Genomic DNA, 24,003 nt, shown 5'->3' on the forward strand with positions numbered 1-24,003 from the left:
CACCCTTTGGAAAAATAATTCCAAAATTTAAAAGATCAAATTTGGCATAATTTTAATCTAAAGCAAGGCACTCGGCACAACAGCACATCAGGAGAACTAGCTGAAAAATACTGTATACTTTTGCACTAGAGTGTACCAAGTCCAGGTGAAGCAGCTATTCTCTAATTTTCTTTTAATATGTCTCAAAGTTTGTTGTATGTTATTGCAAAGAGTCTCTAAGGCATGTTAAACACAAAAATACTCAAGAGATATAGTGGTTCATTGTAACTCATTGTTTGAAAAATTTTATGATTCAATAGGTCAGAATGCCCATGTAATTTTACATCACAAATTTGATGTTTTGCAAGGTCCTGTGAACACGCAATAGCAGTGAGGCAGCGGGGTAGAGGTTTAAAAAAGTCAATACTGAAAAGCTATCAGTTTGAGACATCACTTAACTGCCTCAAATTCTTACATCGACATCCACCCACAGTACAATCTCTGTATTCTTCCCCATTTATTCCTACTCTTCCAGAAGATGTTAATTATCTCCTCTTCGCTTCCGTTTCCTCACCAAGCAACTATTAATGCAATTCCACCGGGTCTGGTAGCCCTCTGGTACCTCATTCAAAATGGGCATTTTTAAGCAAAGATGGTGAGTGCTATTCAAACGTGGAAGCACTGAAGCAGAGTCAAACCCTGATTTCAGCAGACATCCACACGCACGTTCAAGCAGGAGCCAAAGGATAGCTCAGGACTGCTCAGGCCAATTGCTTTGCTCCTACCACTATCCAAGATGAGATCAGCCATGAACAAAAACAGTTCTTCCAGCTGATCACTATGTTTTTAATGCCTATTTATGTTTTATTTAAAACACTCCGAAGATCAAAAATTAAAAATCCATAACCTTTTCCTACCTCGGTTTGGTTTCCAGAACCTTTCCATGCCATGTCTCATCAGCACAATCCGAGACAGTTCTGTGAAGGACTCAGTCACGTTGAAGTTGCAGAGTGGGCTGACTTCAAAGAATGTCATCCCATTTTTCTCAGCATAAGCACGTGCCTGTTCAGTGGGAACCTGCCGCTTGAAGGCAAGATGTAACCTGTTACCAACCAAGATTCTTGGCACACCAGGTGCATGCTGAAAGGAAAATATAAAACCACTTGATACTTTGTACATTGTGCATATTTGATGGTGTTAAATCTGTTTTGATTATTGTATTCTTCACCCAACAGTACTGATCCTTTAATGAAATTTTCTGGTTCAAATTATTCCTAACTGGCATCCAGACAGTGTCAAACTTGGTTAGTAATAGTACTTTGGTCGCTAAGTCAGAAAGTTGTGGGTTCAAGCCCACTCCAGAGGCTTGAGCTTATAGCACATCTGACAGTGTCAGTCTAGACTATCATGTGGATGAGATGTTGAAACTGTGGTCCTTTCTGGCCAGTCAGCTAGGCGTTAAAAAATAAATAAATCATGGTACTATCCTTGACTATTTCAATACTTGCCTAGCCAGCCTCCTATCTCCATAAACTTGAGCTCATCAAAAACTCTGCTGTCTACATTGTAACTCATACTAAGTCCTGTTCACTCAGTGTTGTCATCTTTATTTTTTCATGGGATGTGGGCGTTGCTAGCAAGGCCAGCATTTGTTTCCCATCCCTAATTGCCCTTGAACTGAGTGGATTGCTAGGCCGTCTCAAAGGGCAGTTAAGAGTCTGCATTGCTGTGGGTCTGGAGTCACATGTAGGCCAGACCAGGTAAGCATGACATTAGTGAACCAGTTGGGTTTTTACGACAATCAATGATAGTATTGATGACCATGAAACTGAGACTAGATTCCAATTCCAGATATTATTAATTGAATTCAAATTCCACCAACTGCTACAGTGGGATTTGAACCCGTGTCCCCAGGCCATTAGCCTTGGTCTCTGGATTACTAGCTCTGAAATTCTCACTATGCCACCATCTCCCCGAGATAGATGGTGGCATAGTGTAGTGTGATAACTGACCTACATTGGCTGCCAGTTTGACAAAGCCTTGATTTTAAAATTCTCATCTTTGTTTTCAAATCCCTCCATGCCCCAGCCTATCTCTGTAACCTCTCCAGTCCTGCAACACTCAGATCCCTGTACTCTAATTTTGGCACCTTAACCTGGGTTTTAATCGCTCCACCATTAGTGGGCATGCCTTCAGCCACCTAGGGCCTACAATCACCTCTGTGCATCTCTCTCCTCTGTTAAGACGCTTAAAATCTCTGACCAAACTTTTGGTTAATTGTCCAAATCTCATGTGGATCAGTGTCAAACTTATATTTGACAATGCTCATGTGAAACGTGCTACATAAATGCAAGTTGCTGCTGTAGGAAAGTCCTCCGGGGGAGAATTTTCTCCCAATCGGGCGGGCCGGTTGGGAGTGGGCATGCATCCAATCGCCACCCGTGATCGGCTGCGTGCTGCCATTTTACATGGGCAGGCCAATTAAGGCCCACCCAGCATGACGAGCAACCGGAAGCGCTCAGCGCTACCTGTACAGGCTGGGGGGAGGGGGGAAGAGTCAGGGCCAGCTCTGTGCCTCAGGAAGATTAAGTTCAGTTCAAAAGATTTTTAAAACGAAATAATAAAATTATTCAGACATATTCCCTCATGTGACAGTGTCACACAAGCTGGGACATGTTTATGAATTTTAATAAAAATTATTTAATTTATAAACCCTTCATGAAACCTCATCCCACCGAAGTTTCATGAGAAATGTGAAGGCCACCTGGGCTCTTCGCCTTATGGTCGGACCGGCAGCCCTGACAATCACTTCAATTAGGTAATTAATGGCCTTAACAGGCCTTTGACAGTTCAGCTGGCGCGCAGCTGACTCCGGTGCACCCCCGTCAAACTGAAGATTGGAATGACGTACGGTGACGTCGGGACGCATGCCCAGCATCACCATGTCATTTTATGCGTCCGTGTGGGGGCCGGCCTGCCCCCGCACACCGCACGGAAGATTCTGGCCCAGATGTCCTGGCCAACACTCATCCCTGAAACACCAGAAACAGATCACCTAGTCATGTATTTCATTGTTGTTCATGGCATTGTATAGATTTACTGCCACGTTTCCTTATAACAGTGACATTATATACATTGTAAGGAACATAACTTTTTATTTCTGTTGACTGTGGATTGGGATTGCAATAGCTGTAGGTTGAGAGACATGTCCACTGGAACAGGATGAGAGATATATACAATGTTGCAGTCCTAGAACAGAGTGTGCCATGAAAGACAGAATGGTGCCAGAAAGGAGTCCTGGACCAAGGAAGCTGCCTGGCAACAACTCCTGACCAGGTTTTGTGTGAGGGCAGTGCAGCTGAATAGCTCCTAGCCTGAAAGGAAGACACCCTAAAACCTATTTCTCCTGTGCGTGGAAGATTCCAGTAATTCTACAATAACAGCTAGCTGGCTTTTCTTCTCATATCTCTATAACCTGCTCTCTCTCTCTGAAAACCCCTGTCAAGAGGCAAAAGGGGAAAATCACTGTTAGAGACATTGAAAGGCAAGTCCTCACCCAGTGAACTAAATACTGGAAGTGCTGGAAGGCCACCTCATGTCATCAACAAGGAAAGAAAGGAATTTGGAAGGCATCGATCAAAATCAACCCATCGAATCCTGTACTCTGGAATTGATGCTGTTGAACTGTTTTATCCCACCCTTAAAATCCATGTTTTTGTGTGTCTTGTATGTGTGTGTACGGGATTTAAGAGGAGGTAGAGTTTAGTTGTAGAGTTAAAAATTAGCAGTTCATATTTCTCTCTTTTGCCATTGGTTAATAACTGTTTGCTCAATAAACAGTGTTTATTTATTAAATTTACAAACCTGGTGCTTGCATTCTGTTAATCTAAATTAAACAGTTAGGTAGAATTGGGACAATCTGGTGGTTTGGTCAAACTTTTCACATTTGTCTTGGCTCGGGGAATAGTGAGGCTTGATATTACAGCACACTATCCCAAGTGAGTCGTGACAACATATATGTACAAGTTCTTTCTTTCATAAAAATATAAAAAAGGAAACTGCACTGCTCTCTATCGAGAACCTGTCGATTTCTTCATCAGCTGATTTTAGCAGAGCTTGGAAATCCAATTGGAAAGAATTTTCCTAAACCACACTTCCTTCTTTAATTTACAATTTGGCATAATTGGATATGGAAAAGGACACACGCTTGGGATATAATTCCAAATAAGAGTAAATCTTTGTTCACTGTGTAGAACAATACCATTTAAGAACTATTTTAACTATCAAATGGAAAAGAATACCTATATTGATTAAATATGAAATTTAATCTGTGCATAAAAATCACAAAGATGATTACATTACAAGGACAATGACCTGAACATTTACTCCTGATACAACTCTTGAATGCCTCATTGTGGAATATTAAGAGTACTCATTTCTTAAAATATAGAATTGTTCAAGAATCTGGTCTGCATACTTTTGCAACATTTCTAAAGTGCAATGTCAGATAACTACACTAATTTGTAGGATTTGACAGTTTTTGCCAACCTGTTGCAACAGATTGTGTTGTAGGACTTTTAGTTAACAATTACATTGCTTCTTTGAAATAGTGAACACCTTTGTTCCTGGTCCACAGTTTTTTGTCCTTCTGACTAGAGGTCAAGTTGGTCAAGAGTTCCAAATATGAAGTTATATATGGCTACAGGCATAATCTGTCATTTTAATTTTTAGTGTAAGAGAAATACAGCTATCCCTCATTTAGCATTCCTTGTGTTCCTAAAAAACGTGCCAAATGAAAATCACTTTCTCATAAGGAACCTTGTAATAAGGGTGAATTACGTTCTTGACTTGTAATTTTTGCATTAAAAACCTCGAATCTAATTAGCCCAAAAATCCTCTACTTACTACCATTCTTACTACTAGCCTCCCGCTCGCTGCTTCCCACCTCCCGCTTGCTGCTTCACATGACTCACTTGCCACCCTTTTCACTCCCTCCTGCTTATCACTTCCCTCTCTCAACTCCCTTACTCCCACCTGCTCATCACTGCCCCCTCACCCTCCTGACCTCCTCACTACTTCCCTCACTGGGAGTTGGAATAGCGAGTGAGGTGCAGTGAGCAGGAAGCAGTGAAGAGGTCGGGAGAGGGAAGCATTAAAAAAAAAGACCGAGCACCTGTAGTTACAACGCAGTTCCTAATGCATGCGCAGTAACCGTGTTAAAATGAAAATTATTTGTTCCCCAACTTACAAACCATGCTAAAACTCAAATACACCATTAGAATGTGTTTTAATAGGGGAACTATCTGCAGTTTGGAATAAAAGCTTCTGATACACTGTTTTAATTCTGAACAGTGTTAAATGATACATACATCATAATTACCTGTCATTCTTTTAGAATAAATAAGCCATAATATTTATAGAAACACTCCAATTCACTTAGCTATTTCAACATATCTGCAAGAGGATGACATTTCAATGCGGAACGGTTAATTATGTGGTACAGCTCTATGTTCTGAGTAGTGACACTTTATAAGCGTAATTGATTTATATTATTCTCTCAAAGAAAATAGATTCTGTTATAAACCCATGAGCAACTTTTGCAGTTACCTCCAACTTCCATCTAAAATTTAATAACCTCCCTTAAAAAACAAATTTACACTGCAAAAATTTCAAGTTGGCCATGAAATCAGGTAAAATCCCAGTGATGTTGCTTAAAATCTTTTGCTACATATTTGTTTTGTACAACTGGCCACAACTGAAATTAAATTATTTTTGGAATATTCTAAGATTAAGATTGTTGATTTAAATTTTGTGTCAAGTAACATGTAATTTTTTTTCAGAGTTTTTGGCAATTACTTCTAGTCAAACGATGTAAACAGGTTAAAAGGGCTTTGCAAAATAGCAAAGTTATGCAAATTGTTTCATCCACACAAAGAAAATCAGACAGCTCTTGAAATTCAAACAAGAAAAAAAACATTTTCATTGACAGAATGGCCTCACAAATGAAAGTGTAACTCTACAGGTGAACCTTGTTATTTGTAGGTATTTATCTATAGAATTCCTCCTTAACTTGCAGTTTTTTTTCCTGTTTTGTTTATTTTTACTTACAGGCTCTCACAAGAGGGTGAACAATGGAACAGTTGGTATAACTGCATCCCATTCACAATATGGGAATATCTTAACGAAAAAATGTTCCCTGCCAACATCCAAAGTCTGCCAAACATCATCTCCACACACGCATGATGGTGGTTAGTGATGCACTACTGCTTTCTTCTTTAAATATTAGTGGACATCATTAGTGAATAATATTAGTGGACAAATGTTTAAAATGTTTGTACTATATTTCTCTGTAAATTACATGTTTATACATTTTTCAGCCTCATTTCATAATCACACATTTCTATGTATTAATAAATTGCCATAAATAAAATTATGATCCTGCCAACTTCTCACTGATCCAAGTAAAAACAACACTTAGTGTATTACATGAATACAACACAGTGGATCTCCATGAATAATATACAACTCCTTTTCAATCTATAGCATTAAACTTTAATTTCCAAAACTGACTCCAGTTACTTCACGAGAAGGTAAAAATGCCAGTGTTGCAATTGTTTGTCAAGTTTGTTAGACAAACTTGGACTTAAACAACAACAGGTTTTTCTAGTTATGCCACTTAAAAATATTGCAACACAAAAAAAAACTATATGTAGATTTGTGGGAGGTAGTAGCGTAGTGGTACTGTCACTGGACTAGTATTCCAGAGACCCAGGGTAACGCTCTGAGGACCTGGGTTCAAATCCCATTACAGCAGATGGTGAAATTTGAATTCAATAAAAATCTGGAATTAAAAGTCTGATGGTGACCATGAAACCATTGCTGATTGTCATAAAAATCCATCTGGTTCACTAATGTCCTTTAGAGAAGGAAATCTGCTGGCCTACAGGTGACTCCAGACCCACAGCAATGTGGTTGACTCTTAAAAATGCCCTCCAAGCAATTAGGGATGGGCAATAAATGGTGGCCTAGCCAGCAATGCCCACATCCCATGGACGAATGAAAAAAAGGACCTTGTATTCTGCATAATAACCTGTGCAAGACTAGTTTCAGCAGTTATTCACCACATTCTTTAACTACCCTTTACAATAATCAAAAACTTAATCCCTAAAGATGTTCCCTGATCCCTGGGGGAACTTATCCAGGAAGTAGTTGAGTCAGGCACTTGGAGGTTTCCAGTTTTGTCCCCTAGTCTGGCATTAGGTGCACAACTTCATTGTTATAGTGTCTTTCAAGTAATAAAACATAGCAACACCAACAACTGATGATAGTTGGATTGGGGGGTGGTGGGGGGGGGGAGGCATGGGATGCAAATTAGGTTAGGTAGTCAAGAAAGGAGGTTGTGATGAGACAGTTTTAGGGAAAGAGATAGTAAGGGAGTGGAGCATAGTGGAGTGTGCACGTGTGTGTAGGACTGAGCTGACTGAAGGCTCCACCAATTAAGGTGGAGCAAAGAAAGTAGGAATATAAATGGCAGTTTCAAAAGCATAGTGTGTACATTGTAGGACTAGACAAGGTTGCCAAGAAGGGACCTGAACATAGCAAGAATTTTGAACTGAATGTACTAAAGGGTGGGCAGTCAATGGAGCTGCAGATAGGATGTAGACAACAGAGTTTTAGAAAAGTTACAGTTTGTGAAGAATTAAAATAGGGAGGTCAGTGAAGAAAGCATTGAGAATAATTGAGCTGAGAGATTATGAAGATGTGACTGAAATATTTCAGTGGCAGCAGGAGTGAGGCAGGAGATGGCATCCAATATGAAACCTAGAATGTGGGATTTGAACGTTAGCTCTGGGTCAAGCAGGATATTGAAGTTCTACACCGTGGGTTTCAGCCTGAGCAAACAGCCAGAGGGAAATGTAATAGGGTGTGGAACTTTTGCAGGGACAGGACATGATGGCTTCAGTCTTACCAAAGTTTAGTTTAAATAAAATGAGGGTTTTGACAGAGATAAAGTTTCATATGATTGTTATCAACAATCATATGAAAACCAGTTCCATGCTTACAAATAATGCCAAGTTGAGGAAAAGAACAGGACCAAGTATAAAACCTTACAGAGATTCAAGGTGACTGCACAAGATACATTCACCATGTCTGAACGGGCAGGAATGTAACTATGCAAAGACTCTGACAGGGAAATAAACCACTGAGCAAAGACAATCGGAATGGGTTAACCATGTAGAACATCTCAGGCAGATTAAAGAGAACAAAGAGAGAGACCATAAACACACTTGATTCTAATAGCACATTACATTAGAATTGCATGTTACAAGAATGTTGTCAGTGAATTTGACCAGGTGTGCTGTTGAGCAGAAAATAGACTGAAGGGTTTTGAACAGTGAGCAATGGGGGAAGTAGGGACAGGGTACATGGTGATAACACTATCAAGAATTCTACAAAGGAAAGTAAGGTTGGTGATAGAGCCATTGTTGGAGAGTTTGATGAGACTGCATTCTTAAACAGGGAGCAAACAAAAGCCCAAGAAAATGGGGGTCAATTGACTTTGTTGTTGTATACTGAGCTGAGAAGATTATTGGCCAAGGAGTTAGGTGCAGAAAGGATCAATAGCACAGGAAGTGGTCCATCAGTATTCAACTGGTACTGATAGGGTGAGGGGGCGGCAAAGAAAGGAAAAAAAAAAACAAGATCCTTGCACTTTTTGTCGGTGGGAAGGATGTGGACAGAAAAAGAGGGAGGTAGGATAAGATGTGGTTGAGGTAGTGTGACATCAAGGAAAGGATTCTGGGGTGTTCTGTATGTTCCAGGGTGATCTGGGGTCAGAGATAGGGCACAATATTGTATAAAGTAATCTAGCCTAATATGGTGCCAAATGTGCTCACGACTTTTATCTTCAGCGTCCCTAGGTTTGGGAAGGAGGAAGAGACAAAGCACTTTGACATAGGAACAGGAGTAGGCCAATCAACCCCTCAAGCCTATTCTGTCATTCAATAAGATTGTGACTTATCTGTATCCTAACTTCATCCACCTTCCTTGGTTCCATATCCCTTAATACCCTTTGGCTAGTAAAAATCTCACTAATTTCAGGTTTAATGTGAATTTTGAAGAGAAATTCCTAACTTCTCTCCCAAATATCCTGGCTCTGATTTTAAGATTATATCTCCTTGTCCTCCCCCACCAGCAGCAGAGCTTTCTCTCCAACTACCTGAGCAAATCCTTTCAAAATCCTAAAAATCTCAGACAAAGCATCCCTTAACATTCTATATTCTAGGGAATACAGTCCCAGTTTATGTAATCTCTCTCTATAATTTAGCCCATAGAACCCTGTTAACGTTCTGGTGAATCTGCAATGCATTCCTTCTAAGGTAAATATATTCTTTAAAAGGTGTGGTACCCAGAAGTGTGCACATTACTCCACATGTAGTCTAATCAGGGCTTTGACAGTACTGGTATGCAAACAAAACCTTCTCTTCTTTAGAAATAAAGGCTTAGATTTCACTAGCTTTTTTGATTTTTTTTTTGCACCCGGTCACTACATTTTAGTGAACTGTGACATTCATCTTCTAAGCATAAGCACAACATACATTGGAACAGAGATTAGTTGAAGCTTCACGGGCACAGGTATTCTATACAATAGGAATAATATCTTTACAGCGGAGCTGCTTCGTCCATTTTGAATCATAATATATCGTATGTGGAGTATGATGGTAGAATGCAAAAGAATATTGGACCATTCTTTTGTACAATTTAGCTTGTAAATTTCAAACTCAGCCAATTTTATGGAAATTCTAGTCTTACATATTTTGCCATTTATGATTAAATGAATGTGACAATGTAATCATCTTTGAAATTCTAGTGAGACCAGTGTTTCCTTCCTGTAGTAAGGAAAGCAGGAAATAAGTCATTCACTCTGGCAGTGGAAAGAAACTATTTTCATTCGCCTTCATTGCAATTCTACCCAATGAAAGATGATAGAAGAAACAATATTAAACACATTTAATATTGATAAACAGCAAAAATCTACTGGAAATATTAAGAACATTCACTAAAGGCAAGGTGCATGTTTATGAAAGAGGTAATAATGGATACAGAACTGAAATGTCAGCACTCTAGAGGATGAGTTTAAAAAGAGTACTTCTAATAGACTTCTTGCATATCCTTCAGTGAAATAGACCACTGATGGTTGCATGGAAAAATTATTAATATTATAGAAGGATACAGCAAAAAAAGAGGCCATCTGGCCTGTCGCGCTTGTGCCAGATCTTTGTCTTCTATATTTCCATAGTGAATGGCTAGCTGTATACAAGTTGCATTATAGTAATAAGAGCATAAAGTTATGTCCACTGAGGATTGGTATACTTGCATGCTAGCAATTCACAATAATTTCATTAGTGCAGCTGGAAATTAAGGTTTTCTGGTGAACTCACACACAATTTATACACATACACAAATAAACTGGGTAAGTTACTTTGAAATTACTCAAATCCAATTTGCCATGCCATAAAACTGAAACCAATCTGTACATTTCACCCTGCTTGAGAAATTCCATTTGAAATGAAAGTATTTATGCACAGACATTCAAAATTTAACCCAGTAATTTCATGTAATTGAACTACTTTACACCGTAGTCAGGTCAGCTTTGTGTTACATCACACTTATGAAACAAAATTGTGCAACATATTGTTAGAGCCAGACTGTGAAGTGTTGGCATGAAACTGTTTTTGCTCTCCTGTTAAGCTACAACGTAAACAAGCTACGCCCATTAAGATAGTCAGAGAAATATCAGACAAATGCCAAATCACAAGCTTCCACAAGCTACACTGATTACAAACAATGCCAGCTCTCCAACACTCTCTCTCCCTTCTGTTGCTTCTGTGCGATTAGATTGTTTGTCCAACATCTAGTCTTGGATGAACTTCAATTTCCTCTAGTAAAATTGAAAAGATTTTCATTGTCTTCAACCTCTGCCACAACCTACAAGTTCTCAGCACAAGCTCCATACATCACCCTCACTGACACGGTCAGGGTGAACTGGGCCATTTGCAGCCTCCATATTACATTCAATGCCCAAAGCTGAACTACCAAGCCGATACTCTGACCATTAAAGGTTGCCACTTGCACCTCCACCAAAGCCTGCTTCTGCACCTAACTTAACCAAAGAACCACTGAAACCATTATCCATGCCTATGTCATCTACAGACTACATTACTCTTCCTGGCTGGCCCTAGCCATCCTGTACGCTCCCTAAACTTCATCTCATCCAAACTTTGCTGCCCATATCTTATCCAGCCCAGAGTCCTGCTTGTCCATCACCCAGTCTTAACTGGCCTACATTAAGTTCTAGTTCCCCAAAGCTTCAAAGTCTTAAACCTTTCCATAGCACACCTCACCTCTCAAACTGTTCCCGTTATACAACTGACCTCAGATCTTTGCTCCTTCAGCCTCAGCCTGTGTGTACTTTCTCCCTTTGTCACATGACTACAATCCATGCCATTAGCTGCCTCCGCCTCATGCTTGGGAACTCTCTCCCTAAGACCCCCTGCCCTCAGGGATGGGATGGGGTGGGGTGAGTGAAACATGTGTATGGAAGCAGCGAGAACGCTTTGCTGCCTGCCAGCACTGGGGATAGAGACACTCAGAGTCAAAGTGTGGGAGGGGAGGAGGAAAGCGAGAAGCTGGAGTTGCAACTGGATGCCAGCATTAAACAATTTAAAACTCTTTTATTCATTAGGGCTGACTGCCAAGGATTTTATAGGTGTGATTCCTGTTGGTTAAGCAGAATATTAGGAAGGGAGTGAATGGTGGCCAGAAGCTAGTTGATGAGGAGCAGAGGGCCAAGGACAAGCAAGCCGAGATTGTGTGGAAGTACGGGTGAGGACATACGGGGAGACTGACATCCGCAAGCAGATCACGACATTTCACAGACATCGCTTGTACGCGGCATCTATGATTGATGATACTCCTTTCTGGAAGTAGAAGAATTGACTATTATATGCAAACTTTGTTTTGGTGTTTATGATTTTATTACAATTGTCAAATACAAGGAAATCTTTCTTGTTTTTGGTGCTATAACAGTCAACCATCAATCCAAGTGGTAGGATAATATACAGAAGCTCAACAAGCAAAATATGTTCCCTTTTCATAATTCTAGAAGCATGATGATTTTCACACATTCTAAAAAACACACATCATCCTTATTCAGTATTTTTAAAGGTATCCTTTTTCCAGTGTGTTCTTCCATTTCCTGTCACGTCTACATTCCTGTTACATCTGCCATCTCTGTCATAATTTTCCTGACATCTCTGCTGCAAGGAAACGCATGTCCTGGGTTCGAGGTGTCAGAAAAAGAGGCATAGGCCTGTCACCAGGTGGGCTCGGACCTACAGTACCCATGCGCCTTCATAGCCACGTATGAGGTGGATGGGATGTTTTCTGCATTGCCACCTTTTCCTGTTACAATGCTTAGAGCAGTTTAGTACAAGTACACCCAGTGGAACTCAAAGCCAAAGCCTGTTCCAAGGTCTTCACTGACCTTAGGTGTCCTGGGAGCAGGACAAAGACATTTGACCAAGTCTTTCCTTTTCATTTCTATTGCTCCCTAAGATGTTTGGATGCTACTGAAGCTAACTGCTGATGAAAATCAGAAACCAGAAAGCCTTAAAGTCAAAGATCTGAAAGACCGACAGTTCCACAAAAGTATACACCCATTCTCACAGTTGCTAGACCAAGCCAGGAGTGCACAGGATAGGAAAGTTGCCCCATTCGTTCCATACACATATATCTAACCACAAATACAGTACTTATCATAAACTAGCAGAGAAGATAGAAAGAAACTGCTCCCATTGGCAGAAGGGTCAAGAACTAGAAGACACTGATTTAAGGCGATTGGCAAAAGAACCAAAAGCAACATGACAGAAACCTTTTTTTACTCAATGAGTGGTTAGGATCTGAAAGGGTGGAGGAGACAGGTTCTATCATGGGTTTCAAAAGGGAATTGCATAAGCACCTAAAAAAATTTGCAGGACTACAGGGAAGGGGTGGCAGAGTGGAGCTAGCGGAATAACTCTTGCAGAGAGCTGGCACAGACACAATGGGCCAAATAGCCTCCTTCTGTGCTGTAACTATTCTATGATAAAACCAAATTTATATTTGGTTGTTATTTGCAACAGTTGATTTTCATTTCAAAAGACTTGGGTTGCCTCCAGCAATTCTGGAACAGAATTCTATGAAAGGTCATTGAGCTGAAATGTTAACTCTGCTTTTCTCTCCATAGATGTTGCTTGACCTGAGTATTTCCAACATGTTTTGTTTTTATTTCAGGTTTCCAGCACCTGCAGTATTTTGTTTTTGAGAAAAAATCAAGTCTAATTAAACAAGACACATGAGACAAGGTATGAATTAGCTTAAGTGCCAGTTCCAGCAGTGGTCTAGGTGTTACTTAGACAAAAAAAGCACCTCACCTCATCAATTTCCTTGATCCAACGATCAATCCCATCAAAGGACCATCTATTAGTGATGTCATAAACTAAGAGTATACCCTGAGAAACAAAACAATTTTCAACAATTCCATTAATTGCATCGTTTTTCTAAGAGCACAGGTAAATGCATCGAGATAAGAAGTTTAGTCACAACATTCATTGAATTGAAGTTGTAGATTTAACCAGCTGAATATACATGAGCAATGGGAATCAAGGAAAACAGAAGGCAACTACTATAGGAGCTTCCAAGACAGCAAAATCAAAACTGCTATTGTACAATTCTATATAAGCTATATAACTTAAAATAAATACTTACATTTATATGTTGCATAAAGTGCTCTTTCCACACAATTAGTTTTTCAAATAGTGACAATTTAAATTAAGGGCCCCCAATGACAAAGCTGCAAGAGCATGGCATATAGCTGAATAACAGAGCCATATGATTAAATTATAGGCTTCAATTTCCATCGTCTTTTATTTTAGATTTCTGCTATTATTTTGGAAATGTATCTGTAAACGACACTCATGTAAAGTGGCAATTAAGGATGTGAAGAAAGCATGGCAGATGGATTTAAGTATGAAGAAATGTGAAGTGGTGCACTTTGGAATGACTACTATGGAAAGACAGCGTGCTACAAAAAGCCTAGATAAGCAGAAATACCTTGATACCCAAATAGACAAATTGTTCAGGGTGGCAGGGCAAGTTGGTAAGGTGTTTCAAAAGCATTTGGGTTACTTGAGTTTATAAATAATAGAATATACAGGCAAAGATATGATGCTGAAACTTCATTAATCACTGGTTAGGCTGCAGCTGAAGTATTGTGGACAATTCTGGTCAGAACACTTCAGCAAACATGTAAAGGCCTTGGAGAGAAGATTTACCAGTTAGGAGGAACTTCAATTCTGAGCAAAGCGCCCACTAGGCTACATGCATGCACTGCTGTGCAGAAGCCTGCAAGATACAGCTAAGTTCATGCTAAGTACCATGCTTTTGTGGACACAAAAAATTTAATGGTACTGCGCATTGAAAAATCTGGCCAAGCACACCAAATTTTAAAGGGAACAGGGGACTTTGGAATAGTTAAGATGGTTCTCTTTGAAACAGAAAAGACTAAGAGGTGACCTAATGGAGAAGTAAATAAGGGAAAAGCATTCCCTCTGATGAGTGAATCAAAGGCCATGGATTTAAAATAATTAGCAAAAGATCTGGAGGCAAAGGATAATTGTTTTCCAACTGGTTATCAGGATCTGGAACTTCGTACCCGAAAAAAAAAGTGGTGGAAGCTGATTCCATAAATAATTTTAAGAGGGAGTTGGATAAGTACTTGAAGTATAGTTAGAGGCAAAATGTGGATTTGTGGGACTACGCACAACTGCTCTTGCAAAGAGCAGCCCAGGCACAACAGGTCAAATAGAGTCTTACAACACAATAATGTGCATTTATACAGTGGCTTCAGTAAATAAGTCCCAAGGAACTTCAAAAAGTTTGTGAAACGGTTAAGTGCTGGTGCAGCAAGCTGGAACATTTATATATTCATTTGTATGAAACCAGACATATGAGACGTTATTTTTGAATAGAATTCCATAAGATGGGGGGTACTAAATGAAAATAAGCCTCTGATGGTGTAGTCAGCTCTTTTATCTCTGCCAGTGATAAAATCATGGAGTTTACTCTACTCTACTCAATTACTTCAAGTTGCAGGTATTAGCTGTACCATTAGAATGATGTGTAAACAGGGACAGGGAACTCAACCTTTTGTTCTGTGCAGTTATCTCAACGCATATACGTTAAAAACAAACCTATTTATTGGAATGTAAAAGGGCCGGGAGTTCTTGTGAACTAGCCAATATTTCTCTCCTAACGAACATAACTAAAACAGATTATCTGGTCATTTATCTATCTCATTGTGGTTCGTGGGACTTTGCTGTGCACAAAGCAATGCTTTATTTGCGTACATAACAACAGTTACTAGACTTCAAAATATTTCATATCATTTTATTGGCTTCAAAGTGCTTTGTTATGCCCTGAGGTTGTGAAAAGTGTTACATTACTACAAATTCTCTTTCTTTCTTTCCTTTAACTGGAGGAAATTACATCTCATCTCAGAATTGGATGATGGGCAAGCAGTCTGACACCACAGAAGGAGTGGAGAGGTTGAGTGAAGCGGTGGAAGTTGTCAGTGCACTTGTGGACTTGACCTAATGGTAAAAAATTATTTTCTAATAAAAGATATCCCATTTATGGGAGCCTCCACGTTTATTTCACCATCACTCACTCCGCTCTAATTGCTGCCCACTGAACACCATTGCCAGTGCCCCTCAGTGTAATCAAATAGTTTTTGCTACGTGGTCTTCTCTCCAGACACAAGCATTTTGAATTTCCTGCACCCTGAGACTTGGTGAAGCCTCCTCTTTGATTGTTTTGCATCAGTAAGAGAGCAGCCTTTTTCCTTCAATGAGGGAAGTAGCCTTTTTCAATTTTCCTGGCTTAAGAAGTTGAAAAGTTGAAGTCAACAATATTAAAATATTCTTGAAAGAGGGTATGAACTAATACAGCTATTCTGGGGTGTTGAGGGCCAGATAAGTTCGCTGGCAAGGCACATCTTTTCTATATTATGTAACCATCAGAGCTTATTATTTGGTACAAAGCATAATCAACTGTGGAGGAAAATTATATCCTCGCACTTCATTTTACAGAGGAAGCAACCAACTTAAAGTAAAATTAGCTCACAAACAGGGGAATATACTCATTTCATATACAATTCAATTACAAAGATTAAACCAAGAAAATTGAATGGAACAGAAATGATAGCAGCAGTATACCTCTGTCTAGCATTTAAATCAAAAATTTTCCTTTAAAAATCATCAGTTTTTGTGGCTACTTTATTTTTATGGAAGCAGAATTACTAACTAGCTATGGAGTCCTCTGTGGTTTCAAATCCAGATTATATAAAAATGGCTTGGTTTCTTTGCAAGATTAGGTTCCCCAGTCTTAAACAGAACTGAAATTAAACTTTCTTACACATGTTTTGAATGAGTTATGAGTCAGTGATAAGAATCCCAACCACAGTTTAGAATCAATAGCTGAATTTGGATGCCAATTTCTGCTCCTACTTATGTTCTTATGAAAGTTACCTTCGTACACAGTGGCAGCCAATTTCCTTGTGAGTTATGCGAAGTTGCTGCATGTGCACATTATTTTCCCATTAAATATGCCACAGAAAGTTAAGGCTGGTATGTAACAGCATAATTACTTTATTAAATGAGAAGTTTTATGTTCCTACATTGCCTATAAACCTCTCAGGCCCAAATTTTTAAAAAACATTTCTTCTTTCTCACTTTTAATCCAATGTTTCTTCCCCACTCGTCATTTCTTTCTGTAACTGCATCCTTAAATCTCATAGGTTAAGGATCTAGAATGTTGGTCACCGAGGTCTCGGGTGTCTAGTTGCCCTATTATCAGTTCACATTTCCAGCAATTTACATGGGCAAAATATTGGAGCAGAAGGGCGAGGGAAAATGTCTAATGAGCAATGGCAAGAAATGCCACCCCACCAACAAATTCAGCACCAACAAATATATAGATACAATGGTCAACTACAATTAATTCATTTTTGATAATACAAGTCAAATTTTCAGTCAGGACATTTTTATTGCAGGTTTTTTAATTAAGAGGAAAAGTGTTTAGCAGCATACTCAGATTGTTTTTAGATTTTACTAACTTTTGTTTGGTAGTACAGAACTTGAATATTGCTGAAAAGAGACATGTTGCCGAAGCTCCACTATTGTCTATCACAGCCTACCGTAACCAGTCAATATACGCATTTGAATCAAGATTGATCTTATCAGCAATCTTGTAAATAAGGCCCTAGTCATTTGTTCACTTTGCAAGCTCACCTTTCAAGCAGGAAACTATTCTCTGCAAACAAAAGGAATATGTTCAAGCCTGTGCCATTTCTGAATTACCCCCAAGCATGGGGAGTCGATACTTCCCTGCTGCTTTCTCCATGGCAACACCTCAGCCAGAGTCTACCTGCCAACCTGCCAATCAGTACCCCTTTTCTCCTGCAGCATAAATTGTAGTGAACGTTTGAATTTGGCATGCTTGCGTTTGTCCTGATAAATGCAAAACAAAAAGCTTTGGCAATATGTCTCTCTTTTCAGCAATAGCTTAACTTTGTAAATTCACAAGAAAGAGTACTTCTCTTTCCTTAGTGAAAAGACAAGGAATTGTATTCTTGTAAAGCCTAAAATAGATTCTTAACCTATTAACTCGGTAGCACAACCACATTATATGTTAACTCTTGCTTTTAAATCTTAATGTAGAAAAGCTTAATCGAAGTATAATTTCCATCCAGCACAGTCACTTTATGGTTCAGCTGTGTCACTATGGGAAATTAACAAAATTGGGGTGCAATGCCAAAAACATCTTAGCCCAGTAATGTACTATTAACAAGATCACAGATTACTTAACTTCATTTCACCAAAACATTAGAATCAAAAAAGGGGATTTTAACAATGAAGTTTAAAGAAATTTTTGACAGAAACCTATTTGTGAATGCTTATTGAGATTTTAGAGACTTGCCAATGCCCGAAAAGTGTTCCATTCTCCAACACCAACATGATATCAAACTACTCAATGTGTCCCATTAGTGAAACTAAGTTTTTAAACAGTTTTTCCAATATTATAGGCACACCACCAGCCTGGAATAAAGCTGCCCACAGCAATCTAGTGATCTCTGTGGCATTGTTTCCCCTTTTCTGACCGCTTTAAAGCTGGTGCCAAGACAAGGGAATAACTTTGCATGCAGCAGAAGCGATGTCAGCAAGTAAATACCCAGTCACATTGAGGTATTCCCCACACAGCAAACCAGTAAAAGCACCTAATATCCTTCATCTTTAATTGAAATTTTCAGATAGCAAAATAAATTATTGCATTAAGATAGAAGCTGAAATAAAGTTAAAAAAACTTTAAAAAGATTCTTCATCTTTTTAAAGAAGATGTGGGTTCTTATAGAAGAACATTTCACATCCCAAATATAAAAATTAGCTTTTCAGGGTCAGGGAGTGTTTTAACAGTAATTATGAAGTCAGTATGCCGTTAAAACCCAATTAAGTCTCATTCAACAAGGTGCAACTTTCTCAAGGGTTTTTAAACAGTGAGACTAATAGCAAGGGTGGAAGTTGTGTTAATTCAATTGATTCTCACTGATTAGTCATTGCGTGCCTCAACAGCATACTCTCTGGAGAACCACAGAATCACTTTGGGAGTCCGCACGTGTAAAGATTGCTCTAATTTCAGTGGAGTAATGATGGTGGAGGCTGATGGCTTCCCCCGTCATAACAAAATCTGAGCCTCCATCCTATTTCAACAATTAAAATGAATTTTTGTCTTCCGTTAAGTAGAGCTGGGGAATGGAACACTTTCCCATTTTGGGCATGCACTACAGGCGTCAAGCGCACTCAGATAACATATAGTGTCATTAGACGTAGAATATAGCTTCCTAAATAATGGACCAGCCGCAACCTCAGCAACCTACTACACCCGTGATATATTTACTATTGAATTTGTTTTAATTATATAGAAGTTTAGTGCTTATTTCGACAACATTTCAAATTTAAAATACATAAACCTTTTTCCTCACATCCACTTCCGATGTTGCACAATTAACAAGGGTGTGCTCAACAGCAGACCAGAAGATCGCTTATTCCCTTCCCAATACCAAGAAAGTACACATTTCTTATACTCAGATCTCTATAATTAAACTTGCAGTTTATGGAAAACAGACATTTAATCCAGACCATTCTACTTCATTATGCAGTTCATCAGTAGTCAACTATGCTGACCTAGCAGACCCCTTATGGCAATTTATTGTGGGTTTTAAAAAATACAGTCACATGGAATACAATTACATTGTCAACAGGTAGAATGCAACAATATGCTGCTTAAAAGAGATTTGTAACTCATTAGGTTTATGCACCAATCAAGCTTTGCAATTTATTTTATGTGGTGGCAGATTTTTTGAAACAAAAGTAGTCTAGATATTTCTATACTTTTATTTGACTTTAATAATCAGAATAATCACTTAATCTAAGTTTTGCATACCTGTGCACCCCTGGAATAGGACCTAAAGATCGTGCAGAACCTCCCCTGACCCGAAGTGTCCCTGAAACAAAGAACAAATTTATCAGCAAAATAACATTCTTTCAAAGCAATTAACTCAAAACTGATGTTAGAATTGTTTAATATCTGCTCTTGGGGTAAAACGCACAGTTGGCAATAATTTAGCAAAATTATCAAAACTTCTCCTTCAAGATCAGTAAATGAGTTTCCAACTTAAAAGAATTGTAGAAAGTACTTCTATTCTGTAAACTGATGTTGGGACAAATAACCTGTTTCCCTATTATTGAAATAATTTGTATTTTTACATTTGTATGTGGATTTATGGCATTTCGTGTCATTGAAGCTTCACAAATCGCTTCATTTAATTTGTTACTTACCCAGGTATCAGAGTTCGGTTGCTATCTGGACACAAATATCAACACGAGAAGCGATTTCATTGAAACCTACAAATTTCTGAAGGGACTTGATAGGGTAGATGCTGAGAGATCGTTTCCATTGGTTGGGGAATCTAAAATTCAGGGGGAGTGTCTCAGGATAAGCAGATGATCATTTGGGATGAAGATGAGAGAAAATTATTTCACTCAAAGGGTTGTGAATCTTTGGAATTCTCTTCCCAGAGGGTTGTGGATGCTCCATCATTGAATACTTTTAAGGCTGAAATAGACAGATTTTTGGTGTCTCAAGGAATCAAGGGAAGTGGGGAATGGACAGTAAAGTAGAGCTGAAGACCAAGGTCAGCCATAATCAGATTGAATGGCAGAACAGGCTCAACAGGCCATATAGTCTACTCCTGCTCCTATTTCTTATGTTCTTGTTCCCTCCTATGCATTGCTGGGAAAATGCTTGCAAGGGTCCTGCTAAACTGCCTGATACTACATCTTGAACAGGACCTTCTACCAGAGAGTCAATGTGGCTTCAGAAAAGATTGTGGTACAATTGAGATAGCGTTTGCTGCATGTCAGCTCAAGGAGAAAATCAACAGCAGAGCTGCAATTTATATTCAGCCTTTGTTGATCTGACTAAAGCCTTCGACACAGCTAGTCTATGGAAGATCGTGGCAAAATTTGGCTGTCCAGAAAAATTCATCATTATTGTATGGCAATTCCACAATTTGACATGCTTGTTCATGTCCTGGATAGTGGAGAATATTCTGACGCCTTCCTATTCACAAATGGAGTGAAGTTGCATTGGGTATTGGCTCCTATCCTGCTCAGTATGATGCTGTCATGTGTTAGCAAAATTGGCATCCACATTAGATATCGCACAAACTGCAAGGTTTTCAATTTAAGATTACAAGCTAAACCAAGACGCATGAAACGCAGAGTCATAGAAGTCCACAGCACAGAAAAAGGCCCTTCAGCCCATTGAGTCTACAGCAGTCAAACAAGTACCTAACTATTCTAATTCCATTTTCCAACACTAGGCCCATAGCCTTTTATGCCATGGCATCGGAAATGCACATCCAAATACTTCTTAAATATTATGAGGGTTTCTGCCTCTACCACCCCTTCAGGCAGAGAGTTCCAGATTCCCACCACCCTCTGGGTGAAAAAATTCTTCCTCACATCCCCTCTAAACCTCCTGCCCCTTACCTTAAATCTATGCCCCCTGGTTATTGATCCCTCCGCCAAGGGGAAAAATTCCTTCCTGTCTACCCTATCTATGCCCCTCATAACTTTATACACCTCAACCATGTCCCCCCTCAATTTCCTCTGCTCCAAGGAAAGTAACCCCAGTTTATCCAATCTCTCCTCATAACTAAAATTCTCCAGCCCAGGCAACATCCTGGTAAATCTCTGCACTCTCTAGTGCAATCACATCCTTCCTATGATGCAGATCCAGAACTGCTCGCAATACTCTAGCTGTGGCCTAACCAGCGTTTTATACAGTTCCAGCATAATCTCCCTGTGGTCCATAACTTTATTTTCGCTGATGAATGTGCCCTAAATGTCTGTTCAGAAAAAGAAATGCAGCAAAGAATGGACCACTTCTCATCTGCATGTGGTAACTGTGGTCTCATCATCAGAACCAAAAAGACTGAAGTCACATCACAACAAAAGCAGTATGTGAAGCCACCTATCAACCACCGAGCCAACAGTCGAAGCGAAACAACGGCCAAATTTAACTACTTTGGCAGCCCCTTCTTGGGGTAGTTCACACTGACAACAAAGTCAATGCCATAATAGCTAAGGCCATGTTGCCTTTGGTAAGCCTCAAAAACAAACAGAAAGAGAAGTCTCTCAATAAAAGTGAAGGTACAAGAGCAGTTGCCCTTCTCACTCTCTTGTGTGCTTATGAATGAATAGTTTACTCCAGGCACACAAACAAATTACATTACTTTCACATGACCTGCTTGTGGCGATTAATCAAGGTCAGATGGCAAGATAAGAGGCTGGATTTTACACTTCCCTGCCGCTGGATTTGAAGGCAGGTGGGGCATGTAAAATCCAGCTGCAGGCAGCCTGCTGCCTATCCGCCCACTCCAGCACAATTTTACCAGTGGCGAGGGTCACTTATGGGTCTCATCCTGCCACCACCGGGATTTAACCAGTGGCAGAAGGGGCCCACTTTGCTGTGCCAGTTGCTGGCATGCAGGGGTGCCCCTCCTTAATGGGCACATCAGAGGGCCCTCTCCAAGGTGAGAGCCCCATTTCTCCTCTCCCTAGCCAACCTCTCAAACACCTGCCCCCCACCCTCTCCCCCTTGCCAGGCTCGGCCAGCCAATGAGCCATTAAATGGCTGTCGAGCAGCCGTTCTTCACCTTGACAGGGACCACAGCGCCCTGTAAAATCCAGCCCAAGGTTCCTAACACTAAGGTTCTCTGCCTGGCCGATATTCCTAGCTTCCACAATGTGAAGACAGCTCAGATAAGATGGGTAGGACATATTCCCAGAATGAGCACTTGCTTAAAAAAAAGCTCTTCTATGGCAAGCTAATTCAAGGGGAGCGTTTGCATGGAGGCTGGAAAAAGTGCTTCAAGGGCACCCAAAGGTCTCAAGAGTTTCAACATTGCTGAGACATTGTAAAGGATTGCTCTATATGGCGTAGTGTCTTCAACAATGGCATCACCTCCCATCAACAGAACAGAGTTGTACTAGCCAATGGGAAACGTGAACTTCACAAGCCCATGTCACAAGCACTTCTTCCACGCCAGAAATATACGTACGTAAAACATGCAACATATCTTTTCAAGCTCAAATTGGACCAATTAGACATCTTTGAACATATTTCGCTTGAAACTTAACTCAATGAATTCGAATCGATGTCATGGTCATCCTTGCCCACAAAAGGACAAACACACAGTTAAAAAGGAGAAGATAAAGAGTAGAAACAAGATGATAGACAGCGAGAGCGAAAAGCAAGAGGGACGGAGACTAAAATTAAACTTGGATCTGCCACAGATGCCTTGGTCGGTTCAGTGACAATCATTTCTGTATGATGTCAGAGCATTTTATGCTAGGTGACTCACGTTATCTTATATCCACCTGCATTATAATATAACACAAGAGTGCAATAATTCCTTCCTTGGGATCTTTACTGAGCATTTGCATTTTGAGTGTATTTCTTTGATATTCTAGAGATGGACCAACACATTTGGAGGGACAAAGCCCACATGAATTAAGTTGCTTCATTTCATAGTGTAGTGAACATACAGTATAGCAGTTAACAATCAATCAATCTACTCTCTCGATTCAACCCAACTGCATAATAGTAACACGCCATGCTTTCCCATAAGCGAGTCATCTTACTTGACTTAAAACAAGGTGACCTCGAGCTCTCCTTCAATAATTCCTAACTTCAGTTTCAGTGCAATCCCCACAGCTTTCTTGTTAAAAAGTTGACTACCTCGGAGCTTCCTAATTCAGAAAAATCTGAAAGAATGCAATGGTGGCTGATCTCTAGCTGTTCAGACATGGATCAAAAAGATTTTCCAACACAATGAGCAACAAATGCATTCAAATTAAACAGTGAAGCTAGTAAATTACTTGTTGTTTACACAATTGAGCTAATGCATGGGGGATAGAGAACAACACACATGCATCTGTGTGTACTTCCTGTGTCAATTTTTTTCATTATAGCTTCCAATGTGTGCATTTATAATGGAAAGTGGTTATGTAAACTTGGCATACTGTGATTACAACCTCCTGCCAGTTTTAACAGTAGCCCCTCTGTTTGGCATCTGACAGCTGCTCAGCCCATATTGCAGAGAAAGTACGCTGCAAACAATTTAGTTCTCAGCTTCACAAATTTGTGCACAGGTAATAAAAATGGTCAAAATGTATTATTTAAAAATGGAGGCTGAATTACACCTGCAAATCACACACCAATTATCTCCTGCCCTCCAGCTCCTTTCAGCTAAAGGGGAGGTGGTGGCGTAGTGGTACTGTTACTGGACTAGTAATCCAG

The 24,003-nt window shown here is 39.7% G+C and overlaps 1 protein-coding gene across 1 annotated transcript in view; it reads right to left on the bottom strand.

The window, feature by feature from the left end:
- LOC144690662 (ras-related protein Rab-40C) overlaps positions 1 to 24,003 on the bottom strand; it is an 87,730-nt gene that overhangs the window by 2,815 nt on the left and 60,912 nt on the right. Inside the window, exons 3-5 of the mRNA XM_078558386.1 lie at positions 19,579 to 19,639; positions 13,455 to 13,532; positions 897 to 1,119 (exon numbers count right to left, since the gene is read on the bottom strand). Of these exons, the coding sequence (XP_078414512.1) occupies positions 897 to 1,119; positions 13,455 to 13,532; positions 19,579 to 19,639 (362 nt within the window). The remainder of the gene's footprint in view (positions 1 to 896; positions 1,120 to 13,454; positions 13,533 to 19,578; positions 19,640 to 24,003) is intronic.

This window comes from Cetorhinus maximus, chromosome 15, assembly GCF_964194155.1.
Source record: "Cetorhinus maximus chromosome 15, sCetMax3.hap1.1, whole genome shotgun sequence".
NCBI lineage: Eukaryota > Metazoa > Chordata > Chondrichthyes > Lamniformes > Cetorhinidae > Cetorhinus > Cetorhinus maximus.